The 20,001-nt window shown below is 41.9% G+C and overlaps 1 protein-coding gene and 11 non-coding genes across 12 annotated transcripts; all 12 read right to left on the reverse strand.

Moving 5' to 3' along the window:
* Positions 1 to 2,772: 2,772 nt before the first annotated feature.
* On the reverse strand, positions 2,773 to 2,845 carry TRNAV-UAC (transfer RNA valine (anticodon UAC)). The gene has a single exon. It is a non-coding gene; the product is annotated as a tRNA-Val (tRNA).
* Positions 2,846 to 3,178: 333 nt separating this feature from the next.
* On the reverse strand, positions 3,179 to 3,251 carry TRNAV-UAC (transfer RNA valine (anticodon UAC)). The gene has a single exon. It is a non-coding gene; the product is annotated as a tRNA-Val (tRNA).
* Positions 3,252 to 3,969: 718 nt separating this feature from the next.
* TRNAV-UAC (transfer RNA valine (anticodon UAC)) lies at positions 3,970 to 4,042 on the reverse strand. The gene has a single exon. It is a non-coding gene; the product is annotated as a tRNA-Val (tRNA).
* Positions 4,043 to 4,354: 312 nt separating this feature from the next.
* TRNAV-UAC (transfer RNA valine (anticodon UAC)) lies at positions 4,355 to 4,427 on the reverse strand. The gene has a single exon. It is a non-coding gene; the product is annotated as a tRNA-Val (tRNA).
* Positions 4,428 to 5,145: 718 nt separating this feature from the next.
* TRNAV-UAC (transfer RNA valine (anticodon UAC)) lies at positions 5,146 to 5,218 on the reverse strand. The gene has a single exon. It is a non-coding gene; the product is annotated as a tRNA-Val (tRNA).
* A 312-nt stretch (positions 5,219 to 5,530) lies between these two features.
* On the reverse strand, positions 5,531 to 5,603 carry TRNAV-UAC (transfer RNA valine (anticodon UAC)). The gene has a single exon. It is a non-coding gene; the product is annotated as a tRNA-Val (tRNA).
* Positions 5,604 to 5,937: 334 nt separating this feature from the next.
* TRNAV-UAC (transfer RNA valine (anticodon UAC)) lies at positions 5,938 to 6,010 on the reverse strand. Its single transcript has one exon. It is a non-coding gene; the product is annotated as a tRNA-Val (tRNA).
* Positions 6,011 to 6,322: 312 nt separating this feature from the next.
* On the reverse strand, positions 6,323 to 6,395 carry TRNAV-UAC (transfer RNA valine (anticodon UAC)). The gene has a single exon. It is a non-coding gene; the product is annotated as a tRNA-Val (tRNA).
* A 719-nt stretch (positions 6,396 to 7,114) lies between these two features.
* Positions 7,115 to 7,187, reverse strand: TRNAV-UAC (transfer RNA valine (anticodon UAC)). Its single transcript has one exon. It is a non-coding gene; the product is annotated as a tRNA-Val (tRNA).
* Positions 7,188 to 7,499: 312 nt separating this feature from the next.
* Positions 7,500 to 7,572, reverse strand: TRNAV-UAC (transfer RNA valine (anticodon UAC)). Its single transcript has one exon. It is a non-coding gene; the product is annotated as a tRNA-Val (tRNA).
* Positions 7,573 to 8,291: 719 nt separating this feature from the next.
* On the reverse strand, positions 8,292 to 8,364 carry TRNAV-UAC (transfer RNA valine (anticodon UAC)). The gene has a single exon. It is a non-coding gene; the product is annotated as a tRNA-Val (tRNA).
* A 6,297-nt stretch (positions 8,365 to 14,661) lies between these two features.
* LOC149942602 (uncharacterized) lies at positions 14,662 to 16,318 on the reverse strand. The gene is made up of 2 exons (XM_090179480.1): positions 16,304 to 16,318; positions 14,662 to 15,243 (listed from the first exon to the last, which is right to left on the reverse strand). The coding sequence occupies exons 1-2, from the start codon at positions 16,316 to 16,318 to the stop codon at positions 14,662 to 14,664; spliced, it is 597 nt and encodes a 198-aa protein (XP_090035606.1).
* Positions 16,319 to 20,001: the final 3,683 nt, after the last annotated feature.

Here is a 20,001-nt window from a genome sequence, read left to right on the forward strand (position 1 = left end):
GTCGCGGGTGATCTCGCCACTGGACAATGTAAGCGACTGAATCGTTTTTTTCCTCTGCCGAAAATTTTCGAGGCGCAGAAAAAAAGCAGTAGGTTTTTCGTCGGCTAAAAGGTGCTGGGCTTTCGCACGAACTGCGGCACCAACGAACTCATGGGCGGTAACTTGAGAAAGGTATTCCGTCAAAGCAATAAGTTTGGTTTCTTCATCAACTGACAAATTCCGACGAGCAAGGTAAGCATTAATCTCTATTTGCAATTTGGTTTTATGCGCGCGACGATGCGAGGCCAAATGTTTGGAGTAAAAAATAGCGTAATCACGCAAAGATATTTTCAAATCTTCATACCACCGAAAAATATCTTCCCGGTAGTCAAGTGAGGTTTGGCTTCGTTCCACTATACGAGTACAACCAGTGAGAAAGTTATCATTCTCCAACAAAGAGGAATTAAAAGCCCAAGTTCCCGGCCCTCTCGGAGAACCAGACAGATCAATTTGCACTATGAGGGCTTTATGATCAGAAAAAGGAGAAACCATGTAAGTGCAACGAGATAAAAGAGCTAGTTCGGGCCGCCGAACGAAAAAGTAGTCTATTCGGGAGAATAAATATCGCCCAAAAACAAATCCAGCCCGCGAATATTCAAATTGCGAAGGATGGTAGTGACGCCAAACATCGACCAATGAAAGTTCGCCAGACATGGTTGGTAACGAATAATGCGGGTCCCGGCGAAAATTTGCCGGGCGCCTGTCCATTGAAGGGTTCATGACATCATTTAGATCGCCAAAAATAAAAGGCCGATGAAGCGTACTACAAATATTGGCGATTTCTTTAAAAAAGGTCGAACTGGAGGCTGCGTCATTTGGAGCGTAAACATTAATATAGTCGATACAGGTATCATCTATTTCCAATGAGGTCAATAAAAAACGCCCCGTATTTTTATGTACCACCCGGCGGGGTAAAACGTCTATTCCTGGCCGTATTAAAGTTGCAACACCGCAAAAACCTCCATTATTTAAATCCAGGTCAATAAAAACTTTACCTCTAAAATACGTTTTAAAAATAGCTACATGTTCCGGGAGCCAGTGGGTTTCTTGTAAAAAAACGAGATCATAGTCCTTTATAAAAGCTATTACATGTTCCATTTTCGTCTTATCACGCAATCCATTAACATTTAGCGATAAAAAACGTAACGCCATATTAATTATGCCATGTTGTGATCTTCCAAAACTCCATCAGACTGCTGCCCTCCAGAGTCGTCACCAGGAGGCAAATTGGGCGTAGAGGCAAGCTTACCGGTCAGGCGGGAGGACTTAAGAATAGAGGAACTCTTTCGGCGATACGGAAACGAAATGACGTCACCGTCGTCCGTTGAATGATGACGCTTGCTGTTAGGCCTACCGCTCTGTTTAACTTTAGAAGAACGATGAATTATCGCAGCATCCGGTTTACTAACACCCACGTCAGCCGTATCCTGTGGCGCAACGCCCTCTGACTTATCAGCGGAATTATCATTACCAGCCCGCTGAGGACAATTACGAACGGTGTGGCCCTGTTGCTCGCAACCGAAACAAACAAACTTAGGACAGTCCTTGTATATGTGATCGGAAGCCAAACACCCGTTACAGACCCGGCCTTGGCGATCATGCTGGACTTCGTAAAAGGACTCCACCCCCATCATGTCCTTAAGTTTAATGCGATAGGGAAGTGACGAAACCCCTTCCGGTAACGCCACCTTCACACGTCGAACTCCCGTGTAAATATTCTTTTTATTCTTCGCCCATACGATCTCTCCCTTTAAATCACAGCCCATACTACGCAATTTCTCCATCAAAGCCTCGTCAGCAACAAATTCCGGTAAACCAAAAAAAGAGGCTACCACTACCTTAACAGCAACATTCGACACGGCATAGACTTCTTCATTAATATCAATTCCCTGCAAAACGCAGTCCTCGGCGTCCTTGACAGTAACGAACGTAACAAAAAAACCTCCTGTAGTTGGAACAACCGACGAGATGGCCTCCAACCCAAAAGCCAGGTGGATCGCCGTAATAACATCATCTTCTGTTATATCTTGGTTAGCGCAGGTTAAAAAGTTAGAGCGTTTAAAAATATCCATCCTGGATTTCAGACGAAAACCCAGGAGGGCAAGGAAACCGAAAAAAACTGCGCAGATTAGTAAATTATAAATTAAGCAAACAAATTGTAAGAAAAATAACCGAAACTAAGGCTTAGCGAGCAGGCGAGGAGAGCAAAGAAAAACGAACCGCACTCTCCAAAAAACCAAACGCGAATCCCCTACCGAGGACAAGAAAGTAGCAATTTTTGAATGTTTTAAAAATTTGTAGAAAACTCCGAATTTTTCTTTCTATTACAAGCCAAAAGAAAAAAATTCTGTACCTACCAGGGCTCGAACTTGTGACCTTCCGCGTGTGAGGCGGACGTGATAACCACTACACCATAGATACGCCAATAGCCGCAGTTTAAACGGAGGAAAATCGTCTAGGAGATAGAATTGCAATTTAACCAAGGGGCGAAACCGTGTGCTTTTTTGCCAACGGACGCTTTTGATATAGTGATGAAACAGAATCGCTGACACCAAAATACCTCTCTGGCCATGCCTCCCCGACGGCGAATCAAACCCCAGTCTCCCGCGTGACAGGCGGGGATACTCACCACTATACTACCGAGGACCCGAAAGTAACACTTTTTGAATGTTTTAAAAATTTGTAGAAAACTCCGAATTTTTCTTTCTATTACTAGCCAAAAGAAAATAATTTTGTATCTACCAGGGCTCGAACTTAGGACCTTCCGCGTGTAAGGCGGACGTGATAACCACTACACCATAGATACACCATAAGCCGCCACATAAACTTAGGAAAATCATCTAGGCGATAGGTTTGCAATTTAACCAAGGGGCGAAACCGTGTGCTTTTTTGCAAACGGACGCTTTTGTTATTGTGATGAAACAGAATCGCTGACACCAAAATGCCTGTCGGCCATTTTTTTAAATGCAGCTAGCTATGCCTCCCCGGCGGCGAATCGAACCCCAGTCTCCCGCGTGACAGGCGGGGATACTCACCACTATACTACCGAGGACCCGAAAGTCGCACTTTTTGAATGTTTTAAAAATTTGTAGAAAACTCCGAATTTTTCTTTCTATTACTAGCCAAAAGAAAATAATTTTGTATCTACCAGGGCTCGAACTTGGGACCTTCCGCGTGTAAGGCGGACGTGATAACCACTACACCATAGATACGCCAATACCCGCCGTTTAAACGGAGGAAAATCGTCTAGGAGATAGAATTGCAATTTAACCAAGGGGCGAAACCGTGTGCTTTTTTGCCAACGGACGCTTTTGATATAGTGATGAAACAGAATCGCTGACACCAAAATACCTCTCTGGCCATGCCTCCCCGACGGCGAATCAAACCCCAGTCTCCCGCGTGACAGGCGGGGATACTCACCACTATACTACCGAGGACCCGAAAGTAACACTTTTTGAATGTTTTAAAAATTTGTAGAAAACTCCGAATTTTTCTTTCTATTACTAGCCAAAAGAAAATAATTTTGTATCTACCAGGGCTCAAACTTAGGACCTTCCGCGTGTAAGGCGGACGTGATAACCACTACACCATAGATACACCATAAGCCGCCACATAAACTTAGGAAAATCATCTAGGCGATAGGTTTGCAATTTAACCAAGGGGCGAAACCGTGTGCTTTTTTGCAAACGGACGCTTTTGTTATTGTGATGAAACAGAATCGCTGACACCAAAATGCCTGTCGGCCATTTTTTTAAATGCAGCTAGCTATGCCTCCCCGGCGGCGAATCGAACCCCAGTCTCCCGCGTGACAGGCGGGGATACTCACCACTATACTACCGAGGACCCGAAAGTCGCACTTTTTGAATGTTTTAAAAATTTGTAGAAAACTCCGAATTTTTCTTTCTATTACTAGCCAAAAGAAAATAATTTTGTATCTACCAGGGCTCGAACTTGGGACCTTCCGCGTGTAAGGCGGACGTGATAACCACTACACCATAGATACGCCAATACCCGCAGTTTAAACGGAGGAAAATCGTCTAGGAGATAAAATTGCAATTTAACCAAGGGGCGAAACCGTGTGCTTTTTTGCCAACGGACGCTTTTGATATAGTGATGAAACAGAATCGCTGACACCACAATACCTCTCTGGCCATGCCTCCCCGGCGGCGAATCGAACCCCAGTCTCCCGCGTGACAGGCGGGGATACTCACCACTATACTACCGAGGACCCGAAAGTGGCACTTTTTGAATGTTTTAAAAATTTTTAGAAAACTCCGAATTTTTCTTTCTATTACTAGCCAAAAGAAAATAATTTTGTATCTACCAGGGCTCGAACTTGGGACTTTCCGCGTGTAAGGCGGACGTGATAACCACTACACCATAGATACACCATTAGCCGCCACATAAACTTAGGAAAATCATCTAGGCGATAGGTTTGCAATTTAACCAAGGCCCGAAACCGTGTGCTTTTTTGCAAACGGACGCTTTTGTTAAAGTGATGAAACAGAATCGCTGACACCAAAATACCTCTCTGGCCATGCCTCCCCGGCTGGGAATCGAACCCCGGTCTGCCGCGTGACAGGCGGGGATACTCACCACTATACTACCGAGGACACGAGAGTAGCAATTTTTGAATGTTTTAAAAATTTGTAGAAAACTCCGAATTTTTCTTTCTATTACTAGCCAAAAGAAAATAATTTTGTATCTACCAGGGCTCGAACTTAAGACCTTCCGCGTGTAAGGCGGACGTGATAACCACTACACCATAGATACACCATAAGCCGCCACATAAACTTAGGAAAATCATCTAGGCGATAGGTTTGCAATTTAACCAAGGGGCGAAACCGTGTGCTTTTTTGCAAACGGACGCTTTTGTTATTGTGATGAAACAGAATCGCTGACACCAAAATGCCTGTCGGCCATTTTTTTAAATGCAGCTAGCTATGCCTCCCCGGCGGCGAATCGAACCCCAGTCTCCCGCGTGACAGGCGGGGATACTCACCACTATACTACCGAGGACCCGAAAGTCGCACTTTTTGAATGTTTTAAAAATTTGTAGAAAACTCCGAATTTTTCTTTCTATTACTAGCCAAAAGAAAATAATTTTGTATCTACCAGGGCTCGAACTTGGGACCTTCCGCGTGTAAGGCGGACGTGATAACCACTACACCATAGATACGCCAATACCCGCAGTTTAAACGGAGGAAAATCGTCTAGGAGATAGAATTGCAATTTAACCAAGGGGCGAAACCGTGTGCTTTTTTGCCAACGGACGCTTTTGATATAGTGATGAAACAGAATCGCTGACACCACAATACCTCTCTGGCCATGCCTCCCCGACGGCGAATCGAACCCCAGTCTCCCGCGTGACAGGCGGGGATACTCACCACTATACTACCGAGGACCCGAAAGCAGCACTTTTTGAATGTTTTAAAAATTTGTAGAAAACTCCGAATTTTTCTTTCTATTACTAGCCAAAAGAAAATAATTTTGTATCTACCAGGGCTCGAACTTGGGACCTTCCGCGTGTAAGGCGGACGTGATAACCACTACACCATAGATACACCATTAGCCGCAACATAAACCTAGGAAAATCATCTAGGCGATAGGTTTGCAATTTAACCAAGGCCCGAAACCGTGTGCTTTTTTGCAAACGGACGCTTTTGTTATTGTGATGAAACAGAATCGCTGACACCAAAATGCCTGTCGGCCATTTTTTTAAAATGCAGCTAGCTATGCCTCCCCGGCGGCGAATCGAACCCCAGTCTCCCGCGTGACAGGCGGGGATACTCACCACTATACTACCGAGGACCCGAAAGTCACACTTTTTGAATGTTTTAAAAATTTGTAGAAAACTCCCAATTTTTCTTTCTATTACAAGCCAAAAGAAAATAATTCTGTATCTACCAGGGCTCGAACTTGGAACCTTCCACGTGTAAGGCGGACGTGATAACCACTACACCATAGATACATCATTACCCGCCACTTAAGCTTAGGAAAATCATCTAGGCGATAGGATTGCAATTTAACCAAGGGGCGAAACCGTGTGCTTTTTTGCCAACGGACGCTTTTGATATAGTGATGAAACAGAATCGCTGACACCAAAATACCTCTCTGGCCATGCCTCCCCGACGGCGAATCGAACCCCAGTCTCCCGCGTGACAGGCGGGGATACTCACCACTATACTACCGAGGACCTGAAAGTAGCACTTTTTGAATGTTTTAAAAATTTGTAGAAAACTCCGAATTTTTCTTTCTATTACTAGCCAAAAGAAAATAATTTTGTATCTACCAGGGCTCGAACTTGGGACCTTCCGCGTGTAAGGCGGACGTGATAACCACTACACCATAGATACACCATTAGCCGCCACATAAACTTAGGAAAATCATCTAGGCGATAGGTTTGCAATTTAACCAAGGCCCGAAACCGTGTGCTTTTTTGCAAACGGACGCTTTTGTTAAAGTGATGAAACAGAATCGCTGACACCAAAATACCTCTCTGGCCATGCCTCCCCGGCTGGGAATCGAACCCCGGTCTGCCGCGTGACAGGCGGGGATACTCACCACTATACTACCGAGGACACGAGAGTAGCAATTTTTGAATGTTTTAAAAATTTGTAGAAAACTCCGAATTTTTCTTTCTATTACAAGCCAAAAGAAACAAATTCTGTACCTACCAGGGCTCGAACTTGTGACCTTCCGCGTGTGAGGCGGACGTGATAACCACTACACCATAGATACACCACTAGACGCCACTAAAGCTTAGGAAAATCATCTAGGAGATAGGTTTGCAATTTGACCAAGGGCCGAAACTGTTTACTTTTTTGCAAACGGACGCTTTTGTTATCGTGATGAAACAGATTCGCTGACCCCAAAATGCCTCTCTGACATCTTTTAAAAATGCAGCTAGCTATGCCTCCCCGGCGGCGAATCGAACCCCAGTCTCCCGCGTGACAGGCGGGGATACTCACCACTATACTACCGAGGACCCGAAAGTCACACTTTTTGAATGTTTTAAAAATTTGTAGAAAACTCCCAATTTTTCTTTCTATTACAAGCCAAAAGAAAATAATTCTGTATCTACCAGGGCTCGAACTTGGAACCTTCCACGTGTAAGGCGGACGTGATAACCACTACACCATAGATACATCATTACCCGCCACTTAAGCTTAGGAAAATCATCTAGGCGATAGGATTGCAATTTAACCAAGGGGCGAAACCGTGTGCTTTTTTGCCAACGGACGCTTTTGATATAGTGATGAAACAGAATCGCTGACACCAAAATACCTCTCTGGCCATGCCTCCCCGACGGCGAATCGAACCCCAGTCTCCCGCGTGACAGGCGGGGATACTCACCACTATACTACCGAGGACCTGAAAGTAGCACTTTTTGAATGTTTTAAAAATTTGTAGAAAACTCCGAATTTTTCTTTCTATTACTAGCCAAAAGAAAATAATTTTGTATCTACCAGGGCTCGAACTTGGGACCTTCCGCGTGTAAGGCGGACGTGATAACCACTACACCATAGATACACCATTAGCCGCCACATAAACTTAGGAAAATCATCTAGGCGATAGGTTTGCAATTTAACCAAGGCCCGAAACCGTGTGCTTTTTTGCAAACGGACGCTTTTGTTAAAGTGATGAAACAGAATCGCTGACACCAAAATACCTCTCTGGCCATGCCTCCCCGGCTGGGAATCGAACCCCGGTCTGCCGCGTGACAGGCGGGGATACTCACCACTATACTACCGAGGACACGAGAGTAGCAATTTTTGAATGTTTTAAAAATTTGTAGAAAACTCCGAATTTTTCTTTCTATTACAAGCCAAAAGAAACAAATTCTGTACCTACCAGGGCTCGAACTTGTGACCTTCCGCGTGTGAGGCGGACGTGATAACCACTACACCATAGATACACCACTAGACGCCACTAAAGCTTAGGAAAATCATCTAGGCGATAGGTTTGCAATTTGACCAAGGGCCGAAACTGTTTACTTTTTTGCAAACGGACGCTTTTGTTATCGTGATGAAACAGATTCGCTGACCCCAAAATGCCTCTCTGACATCTTTTAAAAATGCAGCTAGCTATGCCTCCCCGGCTGGGAATCGAACCCCGGTCTGCCGCGTGACAGGCGGGGATACTCACCACTATACTACCGAGGACACGAAAGTAGCAATTTTTGAATGTTTTAAAAATTTGTAGAAAACTCCGAATTTTTCTTTCTATTACTAGCCTAAAGAAAATGATTTTGTATCTACCAGGGCTCGAACTTGGGACCATCCGCGTGTAAGGCGGACGTGATAACCACTGCACCATAGATACACCATTAGCCGCCACATAAACTTAGGAAAATCATCTAGGCGATAGGTTTGCAATTTAACCAAGGCCCGAAACCATGTACTTTTTTGCAAACGGATGCTTTTGTTATCGTGATGAAACAGAATCGCTGACACCAAAATACCTCTCTGCCATCTTTTAAAAATGCAGCTAGCTCTGCCTCCCCGGCGGGGAATCGAACCCCGGTCTCCCGCGTGACAGGCGGGGATACTCACCACTATACTACCGAGGACCGGAAAGTAGCAATTTTTTGAATTTTTTAAAAATTTGTAGAAAACTCCGAATTTTTCTTTCTATTACAAGCCAAAAGAAAATAATTCTGTAACTACTAGGGCTCGAACTTGGGACGTTCCGCGTGTGAGGCGGACGTGATCACCACTACACCATACATACACCACTAGCCGCCACATAAACGGAAGAAAATCATCTAGGAGATAGATTTGCAATTTAACCACGGGCCGAAACCGTGTACTTTTTTTTCCAAACGGAAGCTTTTGTTATCGTGATGAAACAGATTCGCTGACCCCAAAATGCCTCTCTGACATCTTTTCGTACACAACCCTTCGTTATCGTGATTAAAGGCTAGCTGCGTTCTCCTTGTGTTTGTTGCCCCTAGGTGGCAGTGTGACATCCAGAATCCGAAGAGCTCTAGAATGGATTAAACACCTAAGGCAAAGTCCTCGTTAGCTAGGTGTTATTTTTGTTTTTTCTTCTATCCAGGGGCACCGGATATGAGTTTGTAGCGCCATCTGTTATTTTCTGGAACTTTTATACCGTGATTTTTAGAATTCGTCTGCTATTTTTTGAAACCATTATTTATTTAAAAGCACGTTTATTTTCCCCTGGATAGAGCGGTAAGAAAAATAAATTTCCAGTTTTTCGGACTCGCGCCGCTAGGTGGCGGCGTGACAGGGCATTTGTGTGTTTTTTCGCCCGTGGAAAATCCTTTAGTATTTAATCCATGGCTCTAGTTTTTTTTTTCTTGGCTGGTATACGTACTTGTATGAATTCGAGAGTTAGTGGACCGTGGATTTCGCGAATCTCTGCGGGTAACGATGACAGAAAATCAAAGGAGGACCATTTTCGAAGCTGGAGCCCGCCTTCAGTTGAAGCTTGTAAGAATTCGGATTGCAGTTGGAGTGCTTGTTTGGCGTCATCGGCCCCAGTCATCAAATTGTCAAAATATTAGTCTTCTGTTAGCGCTTGCTCAGATTTGGGATATTTGTGTAGAACGTCTACTGCTAGTTGCTTGAGAGTTCATGTACCAAGGAACGGTGCAGACGCGGTATCGTAAGTGACTGTTAGCAACTTTTAGTCCCGTAGCTGCTCTGAAGACGTCGTGCGCCAGACAATTTCTTGTAGATTAGTGTCTTCGGAGTTCGCCAAAATTTGCCTGTCAAGATTCAAGATTCAAGATTTAATTTCAACCTGTGCAACAGTACAACCACTTTGTATCGGGGCGGCATCACTTAAAGGAGCACAGTTAGAGAAAAATAAAAACAATAAAAAAGGACATAAGCACATTCTGTGGTTTGTTTACATTAACAAAAAATCAAAAAATCAACACAACATTTGGCTAAGTAATTAGCAAAAACCAAAAGGAAAAAAAAAACAAAAAACAAAAATATAATTTAACTTTTAAAGGGACGAGAGGCTAGGGAGAAAAACACACCCAAAGACATGTTTAATTGGGTAAATTTATTCGTCGCTACTTTTCTTTATTTTGTTTCCACGAGGCCAAAATATGTTTTACTAGATCCAAATCCACCTTTATCTCAGATAGACCAATGACTTCCTCCAAGCACGAACCAACATTAGTTGCTCGCCACTCTCTGACATCTTCATCCACTTCATTTATAGGGCAGTTGAACAGTACATGGACCAGGTCTTCCGATTCGTGTCCGCAAAGTTTGCACTCGGTGGAGATGCCCGCCAATCTCTTTTGTCGCTCTCCTGTTAGCAATGACCCTGTCCGCGCATCAAACAGCAGTCCACTGCTCCAGGATCCATCGTAAAACGTTTCAGCTTTGGGTTTTGGCTTCGCCCTATAGTAACTCAAGCTCTCCTTATTTTTTACCTCGATTTGCCAACGTAGCTCAGCTGCCTTCCGAACTTCGCGACTGACTATACTACACCACTGGCTCTCTGTAGAATCACTTCCCCGTGTCATCCCCTTGTTATAACTACGATCTAATTGAGCAATCCTCTTGAATAAACGGGTTTCAACGCCCTCTTGTCTCAGCGAGCGGAATACCACTTCTTTGGAATTATACCCCGCTTAATAATTGGGCTAGCCCTCTTTTTCTTCAAGTTTTTATCCATTGCCCTTTTTATGGCCATAGTGAACTGATCATATGTTGGGGAATCCTCTAAAGAGTTTACCCAGCTCTCCATATCGACTGTATAATCATTAAGCCTGTCGTGATCTTCAAAGTCCCAAAATTCTTTCTTAGATCCATTTGGTACCACTTTTTCAACTTTTACTAGAGGGCCCGGCTTGAAATTTATTTGAACTGATATCATATTATGGTCACTGCCCAGACTATGCTGCCCTCCTTCATCAATTTCTATGCTCTTCACTAGTGGGGTGAGGTCTTCACTAAATAGTGCATAGTCAATTGAAGTAGCTCTGTCCCCTCGGCTCCAAGTAGTCTTGCCGGAACAGTTGTCTAAAAGATTGCCGATCGTTAACCCATGTCACTCCGAGAAATCCCGAAGTAAGCTACCATTTGAGCATTCGTATTGGTCCAGCTCCACTAGATGGGCATTCATATCGCCAAGGATACAGAACTTAGAAAGACCTTTATGACGCAGCTTAATCATATCCTCTTCAAGGCATTTATAAATTTTATCATTCCAAGCAGTGCTCCCTTCACCAGTGGCACAATATACAATCGCTACCGCCAAATCCGGATACAATTTATGCTGAATCCACATGTGCTCAAAACATGTTAACAAGATATGTACCATATCATTATCCCGGGACAAAACTCCAAGTCCTCCACCTTTCTTGGCTTTATCTTTACGATTCAAACCTGCCCAACACAGTCCCTCGGCAATTGGAGGAAGCTAGCCATCACGTAGGTGGGTTTCCGTCAACAGTAACATATCGTATCTCCCATCGCGAAATTCCTCCCCAGCCTCCACCCATTTAATTACACTACCACCTTGGATGTTCAAAAGACCTATATATAAAGAGCGGCTTTTCTTACGTTGACGACTATCCCGTCCCCTCCGAACTCTAATATTTGAACGACCTCTAGATACCATAGGGGGGCAAGCACTATTAAATTGGCTAGGTACAAAAACAGTAGGAAGTTGGGAGGTGGACGCCAGATCAAAACAGGTAGGCAAGTTAGCTGCGATTGGAGGAAATAAGGTATTAACATTCGTATATACACTCTTAACAACACTTTTACTAACATTATTTAGAAATTTTTCCTCTACCTTAGAGGGAGTATTAGAGTCATGTTGGGAATTAATTATCAAAGAATTACCAGGGTACTTATCACTTGTACATTCTGTACTATCACTAGTTACCTTTGAGGTATAGAAAACATTTGTCTGACTAGAATAGAAACACTAGGGGATTTGGGGGGAAAACACTTTTAAAAATATTTTTACAGTTAATTCGGTCATACTCTCCGACCTTCGAAGAAGCATGGATTCCACATTGAGCCGTAGGTTCAATTGATTGATCTTGCACTTTAACATTTGTAACATTTATGGGTCTACTATCTCTTCTCTGGGACCAAATATCACTTATCTGACTAGGTATGGAAAACGGAGAGTCTATCCTATTAACCCTGACTACAGTCTTGTATACATTTTTATTTATACTAAGCTTGTACTCCCCAATCTTATAGGGAGCACGAGTACTAAACTGAGCATTAACTTATAATGATTGTTCAGGGTCTTCAACGATGACGACTGGTGTTGTTGACCCTGTTGAGGATTGTCGAAGACGATGGCTAAGTCGTTGTATCAAGGGACGATCGGTAGCCAGAGAAAATGGAAGTGGTTTGGCACCCTCAGATTCTTTCACCCTGCGAGCTTCCTCCAAAATATGGTTCCTAGTTTCTTTAGAGTCAACAGTAATTTTGATTGGACGATACTTGAGAGATGGACTATGTCCCAGACGACAACTGCTTACAACATCAAACTCAACTTTGAGTCCAAGTTTATCAATGAGCCACTTCTTAACATCATCTGGTTCCTCAATTTCATCCTCGACCTTGTACGCAATAATATTACATGAGAGATCCTCATCAGAAGTTCCGTTTCCCTCTACTTTTGTATTACTCTGGAGAGCTTGTATTGTACGACATTGTTCCTCTACTCTTGCTTTCAACTTATCCAGGTCTTTTGACATTTCTCCCATGTATTGCTGATATGCATCATCATCCGTCTTTCCATGTAGTTGCTGCTCTATGGCTATAAATTTTTTATTGATTGCATTATCCATTTGTACTAAATCCGTCGTAATACGTTTCTGTATATTGTCCACATAAGTTTGCAAATTACAGGCCATTATTTTGTTGTCTTGTTTGAGCTCCTCAAATTGTGCCAAAACCTCTGTCTGTTGGTTGTTGAGTTTTCGATCTATAATTAACTCCATACCAGCCATGATGCTTTCTAGTGTTAGACCCACTGGAAGTGAATATTCAACTTCTTTATTCGCATTACCAGCAACTATAATCGCCCTATTAGAATCCAATTTTGTATCAGAAATAACAATGGGACCAGCAGCATCTGCCTTTACACACACAGAGCAATTAAACGTTTTTGCAATGCCTTTCGGAATCCTCCGGTCTGCAGTAGGTTTAATGTTCACACATTCAGCATGATACCAAAATTGACACATGATGCACTGAATCCACGAGTTATTTAACTCTGTACCTTTATTTACGGGGCAGTCTTTGAGTTCGCAACTTCGGCAAACTTCGTCCTTGTTTCCCTCTTTTGAGATCTTAGTCTCAACGTTCACCACATCAGAAGGATTATTAGAAATTTGTATTACCTTCCGTCCATTTCTCTGACTCAAATTTCCTGGCATTGTTTATTTATTTTTATTTTTATTTTTTTTTCCTACCGCCGGAAGATGGCGCCTCTTAACCCACACTATGTGCGAGCCGCACCAAACTCCACAGCAGTTACTCCGCTAAAAAGACCAAGGCTTAAAGCCAAAGCCGTAGTTAAACCAAAAAAAACTTCGTACTAAACAGAATGGGTAATGGCAATTCATAGATTAATCTCGCCGATTACGTACTAATCCTTTTAGATTCCACCAAATACCGTAGAATAGCGTTCAAAATGCACCAATAAAAGAAAAACTATGTGCGGATACTTTTAGCCAGCCAGCTCCATTCCTGTACATGTTCTCAATGTCTGCCGTCATTACGATAATGTGAAATCTGAAACAAATCAATTTATTAGAACTGAGTCGTCTTAAATCTTGAGCCCGAGGAGCATGATATCGTTGAGCGATGATCCGTTAGTAGACTTAACGCTAGTTCCCACTTGGCGAATTTTCGAGACGAATAATATTTTCGCACAACGAAAAAAGATGCGGTTTTTCGGTCGCTGGGGAAGCGGTTCTCCCTTTAGCGCGAAAATTTAAAAACGCTGAAAACAACTCGTGCGGGTTTTTAGTAATGTTTTAGGCCTAACATAAAACATCAGTTCAAAATGAACCAAATGGATGTTCTCGTTGATAACTTCAATAAATAAACGATTCTATTCGTGAGATAATTACCTTTACTTCAGTATCTTGGTCAAGTTGGCTGAGCTGCTTTTCTAAAGACCTAGGCTTAACAAGTGACGGATAGAGCAAAAACACGAGTGACGGACGGGAGCGGAATAGATCGATGGAACGCGTTTTCTGATTGGCTGAAGCTTTTTATCGCCAAGGTGTGGACGTCAAAAAATAGAACATTCGCTAGATACCGCGGAGACGCGACTTTAGCGCGAATTTGAAAAAAATCGCAAATTTTATTCGCGAGCGTAATTTTCAGCGCGAAAATTGGTTTTTTCGCTAAGTGGGAACTAGGCTTTAGCCGACGCAGCGAAGACGACTCTTAGTTTTGAAGTAGTGATACTTTCTTTTACCACCGCATGGTGCGGTACATATAAACCCTTATAGGCAGTTGGTTGTTTTTCAGACACCAGACACATGTGACCGAGTTGGACGTATTCTTCCATAAATGTTCTATATTGTTCGTATATAACGAGATTTCCTTGTAGTCGTTTTTCTGGGTTCTTGAATCTTCGTACCGCCATACGTTAAGAATCTCCAAGTTCTTGATACTCTTTTAATGGAAGACGACCAACGTATCTTCCTTCCACATTGCGGGTGGTGAATTTTGAGAAGCTTTCTTCGCATTGAAGTTCGTCGATGATTAGTGTTCTTTTAGGACAGATTTCTTCCAGTTCCGAGAATCTAGCGAGTTGATCATCGATTATACAGGAATTAATTTGAATCACTGGAGGTTGTTGATCTAGATTTGTCAATCCCGTTGGACCACAGATCACAAAACCGAAGACTGTGGTGAATGCTCTGGTGGTGCCCAGCTGTCTCATGCGAATATCATCTCGTACTAGGTTTAGATAGACGTTGGTGCCCAGTAGTAAGTCGATAGGACTAGGTTGATGAAAGGTTGAATATACCAATTTTAATTTCTTAACACGAGTCCAGGATTTAATGTTGATCGGGAGGTTGGGTAGATTTCCCGTGTCAGTTTTCAGGACTAACCCGGCGACCTTGATTGAGCTACTTCCATCGTTTCGTCTGATGGTGATCTGAGCACTTCCACGGGAAAAACCAACGCTGAAGCTCCAATTCCTCCTACTGTGACAGTAAGACGTCTTCAATTAAATTGTACTTTATTACAGCTCAGTGAAAGTACGGGTAAAAGAGGGTAGCTCAGCTGCAAAATTCGTCTCAACTTGCAATGTGGCCTAAAAATTCCTTTTGGTGTCTACTTTGAGGATCCGATGAGTCCACAGCAATGCGTGGTGGACAACATAGTTGGGGGGGGGCTAAGGGGAACAGCGGTGGCCGATGCCCCCGAAATTGGCCTTTGTTGTGGTTTCCGATGGTGGTTTTCACGCTGAGTCGAATGACACCAACCACAGGACCGTAGGATGAACCGTTTCCGAGTTATGACCTAATTTGTACTGAATTACATGGTTTCTTCTCTAATATGAAAACAAAAATTACAAAATTTTAAATTTAGACATTGGGCCAAAATCTTGATATAACTTTTCAATATTTAGTGAAATTTCGAAAAAACCACGCTTTTTAATGTAATTTTGGTCATAACTCCGAAATTATTAGTCCTAGCGACCCGCGGTGGGTCACATTCGACTCAGCGTTAAAACATACTACAGAAACGATACCCAACTCAACCCGATGTCTAAATTAAAATTTTTTTGATTTTTTTTTGCTTTGTATCTAATAAAATGTATTCGTTATATCTATTAAAATATTCTTTATACTATATAATATTAGCTTATACATGGTTTTTAATTTAATTCACGTTAAAAGTATGCCTTAAGAGTACCAATTCAAGTACACATTTATCAGAAAGCTCGTGTGATATAAACATTTAATTGTTAAAATATGTAACACAATAAACCTATGGTGTATTTTTAAATACTGAAAAAATGCTCTATTTTGGCTTTAGTTTTAATTGAGAGATAGGGAAACTGGCAATGGTACTATAGGCAAAGTAATTGACATTACCTATATTTCCACCGATACTCGCGAGTATTTAAACGAGTTGCCACTTTGTGTGCTTGTTAATTTTCCAACATACTCAGGTCCGTCGGTATACAACAATCTGATACCGATCCCACCAGTCACCGTTTCGTTTAAAAAGGGGCCACTTGTACTCGTAAGCAATTCCCACTGCAACTTGCTTACGCAATCAGCATTCATCGTTCCCAGGCCTTAACACTTGAGCAAGCAGTTGTTGATCTCGGACCCAACTAATTCGCTCTAGGCATGGCATACTTTGCCGTTTCGTGCGTTAAAACATTGGACGGCATAATTTTCGATACCGGATTTAACGTAGAACGACTTTTGAAAGTCAATAGTAAGACCGGGCTAGCTTTCAAAAAAAAAGAACTGGAGAGGCTGAAACTACTATGATATGAAGTTATTACCTTAATTTCTTTAAATGTGTGTTCAATATTTGAATTATTTATATTGTCGCTAGCTCGTTCCGCTCAGGTTTTTGTCAAAAATACCCGTTGGGGTTTTGTGACGCCCTAGTTATTATAGCGTCTCTGATTATTTTAAGTAAATGACGAAACCTATAGGAGCAACAAACACAGCACCCCACACAAGGAGAACGCAGCCATATTCGTCCGTCACGAATATTTTGAAGTATAATTAATGGAAGCATCGGCATGATGACGGTCGTGTACCCAGGTTAATAACAAAAAAGCTAGAATCCTACGCAGGGGCGTAGGAACGTTCTAGAAGTTGGAGGGGGCAAAGAGAAACGGAAAGGGGTCTGGAGAATGGTTTTCAATTTTTAATGGAGTGTAGCTTCTCTCACTATGTAAATTGGCGGGAAAAGACTGAAATTTAAACACAGTTAAGGTTCTATAAGCTTTATATGCTTTTAAAATGAGAATTTGAGCCTTTTGAAGATTTCAACTGACCAAAACGTTGGAGGGGGCAATAACATTAGTTGACCCTCCCAGCAAAATTCTAGGGAGGGGCATTGCCCCCCCTGCCCCTCCCGGTTCCTACGCCCCTGATCCTACGAACGTAAGTTGGTCAAATATTTAATAGCGTATTAGCGTGTTCCATTTGACGATCGCCATGGTCGACATTTGATGTTCCATTTGCAGTCGTTCACATTAACTAATTTTAAATGGTTGCTAAAACCTAGGAGCAACAAACACAGCACCTCACACAAGGAGAACGCCACTCGTCAAAAGTCATGCATTTTCTTGTGTACATTTTTCATTGGTTAGTCGTTTTAGCGCCTGCTGCCGTCGGAAGGGGAAAAAATAGTCTTCCCCCTTTCGTTAAACGTTCAGAGTAAAGGTTCCTCCAATGAAATTTATACACAACACTGCGTTAGCTTGTTTAAAGGCTAGCTGCGTTATCCTTGTGTTTGTTGCTCCTAGATAAAACGTTGTGTAATAATTTCCCTCAAAAACATGACACATTTTTTCCTTTGATAAATATCCAAAAGAAGCAGTCCTACGCAACTGCAGTTTTATTGAGATTGGATCTTTGATGATCACCCCGAATCTCCTAGTCCATAAAGCGCCACCTAACGGCTTGTGAGAGAGCTAAAACTCAGCATGGAGGAATAAAATTATCTCCTCCGCACATTCCCCCCTCCCCAAAAGCAATCATTTTATTTTTTATTGTTTTTTCAATGGTCTGCCCCCCTTCCCCCCTCTCCCCGAACCAAAATCCTCGGTGCACAGGCACACACGCTTTGTAATAACTAGGCAGCTATGGTAGTTGAAGCCACTCGTAGCTCAATAATTGGTCCGAACAACAGAGTGTTTACAAGATAATAAGTTTTAACTCTCGTATCTTATTTAGATAGATTTTTGAGGTTTGATTGAGGAACTGTGGAAACCTACACTGTTAAAAAAATTCGTTCAGAAGACGTTCAACTTAGAACAGTCTGTTCAAAAGTGAACGATAGCGTTCTAAAGGTATATAACAGAGAACGGTGTGTTCAAGATATTTTATTTTGTTCAAATAAGAACGAATGCTCTTTCGCCTTCTGGAGGAAGGCTTGTAAACTAAACAATAGAATAGATTCGTTCCAATAGCTAGGAGATCGTTCCCCTTAGTACAGGTTTTACACACAATCCTATTTGGATTTCTTTGTATTGTCTTCATGTACATGTACTAACATATAAGCGTGACACTTTCAACGTATGACCAAAAGTAACAAATAAGTGTGACACTATTTTGCGGAAAACGTCGTAAGGCCAAAAGTAACAAACAAGTATAACATCCATATAGTAATAAATGAGTGGTTTAGAGTGCGCTTTGTTATAGGTAGTTTTTTCGTATATTATTATGTTGTTTTAAGTTAAGCTCAGTTCAAACTATACAATTAATTGGGCCACTTAATTGTATCCAATTAATTGTAAGCAAGAAAATTGTATAGTGTGAACAGAAATATTGTAACAATGGTTCCAACTATTTCTGTTCACACTATGCAATTTTCTTGATTACAATTAGTTGGATACATTTAAGTGGCCCAATTAATTGTATAGTGTGAACTGGGCTTTAGTGTACTGGTTGATTAAACTATTACTCGTAGTTATTTATTTACAGGGTGAGTAAGAACATGTTGTAATGAAGTTGTTTTTGTAGTTGTATGTACAGTGTGTTGGAAATTTACCGAAGATTCAATTTCATTGTTGGAGCGTAGCTCCTTCACTAGCGACTCAAATGGCGTTAGGTCTGTAACGCTGTTTCTCAGGAACTACCCCACCTATTGAAAATAAACTTCACACAAATAACGATATAAATAACCTCCGTGTCCTAACGAAGTGGAAAACGAAAAAGGGTTGTGAAACGTCCGAATTTATACACTCTAAAAAAAAGCATTCAATTTCCTTTCAAAATGGAATAACACTATTCAATTTTGAATGCCGCTTCAAATAGGCATTCAAATTTAACCGCTACCATTCAATTTTAAAAAAGCTTTCAAATTGACGTTCTAATTTTACTAATTCCTTTCAATTTTGAATAAACATTCACCTTGGCGTTCAAATTTAATAAAAACCTTTCAAGTTCAATTCAACAGTCATCCTGGCGTTCAATTTTGACTACAAGTTCTACATCCATTCAATTTAACAGCAGTTTACACAAAATGACAAAAGATCGTTGGTCGAGTGAGCTCTCGGCTGCTGTGTCGTCTGCTATAAAAAGTGATGACGCTTACGCGAGCTAAATAGTGTATCCAAGCGACTTTGTGAGCAGCCGAAGTTTATCAGACGACGGTTTGCTCAGCCTTAACGAACACGCATATGCATCTGCGTTCAAAAATTTTCACGATGCTTTTGACGTCTAAGCATCCAAATGGCAAGGTTTCCAACAAATGTTCACGGTATATGTCTTACTTGTGACAGGCGGGCGTTCTACCAGTACCAAAGAACCTCCGATACTTAAAGGGGCTCCAAAGTTCGGTGGCAAAATGTGTGTAAAGTCAGTAAAGTGCGAAATATACGGTTGACTCTTCCCGCCTCTGCCAAGGCCGAGTGAGGGGTTGGGGGAATGAAAAGCATGCTCAATTTTCTTTTTTTTTGCCACCGAACTTTGGATCCCCTTTAAATCACTTTGTTGAAAATTAGAAATTCAGTTTCATCAAAAGCGTATATCAATAGTGTTTTATTTTTCGCTTCTTATGTAAATACATGGAAGAAGAAAGCTTTATTCTTACATGATAAATATAACGAAATTTTGGGTTCGATTTAAATTATTGCACAGAAGAAATTGAAATGTTGTGACGCGCGTATTAGTAATTATACAAGTGGATTAACAAATCCGGCTACCGGGAATAGAACTCCCGGCGCTCTGCACTCCGAGCGAGTGCTTAACCGTTGAGCCACCGACACTTACTACACCGG

The sequence above is a fragment of the Leiobunum rupestre genome, chromosome 6, assembly GCF_980474605.1.
Source record: "Leiobunum rupestre chromosome 6, qqLeiRupe1.1.hap1, whole genome shotgun sequence".
NCBI lineage: Eukaryota > Metazoa > Arthropoda > Arachnida > Opiliones > Sclerosomatidae > Leiobunum > Leiobunum rupestre.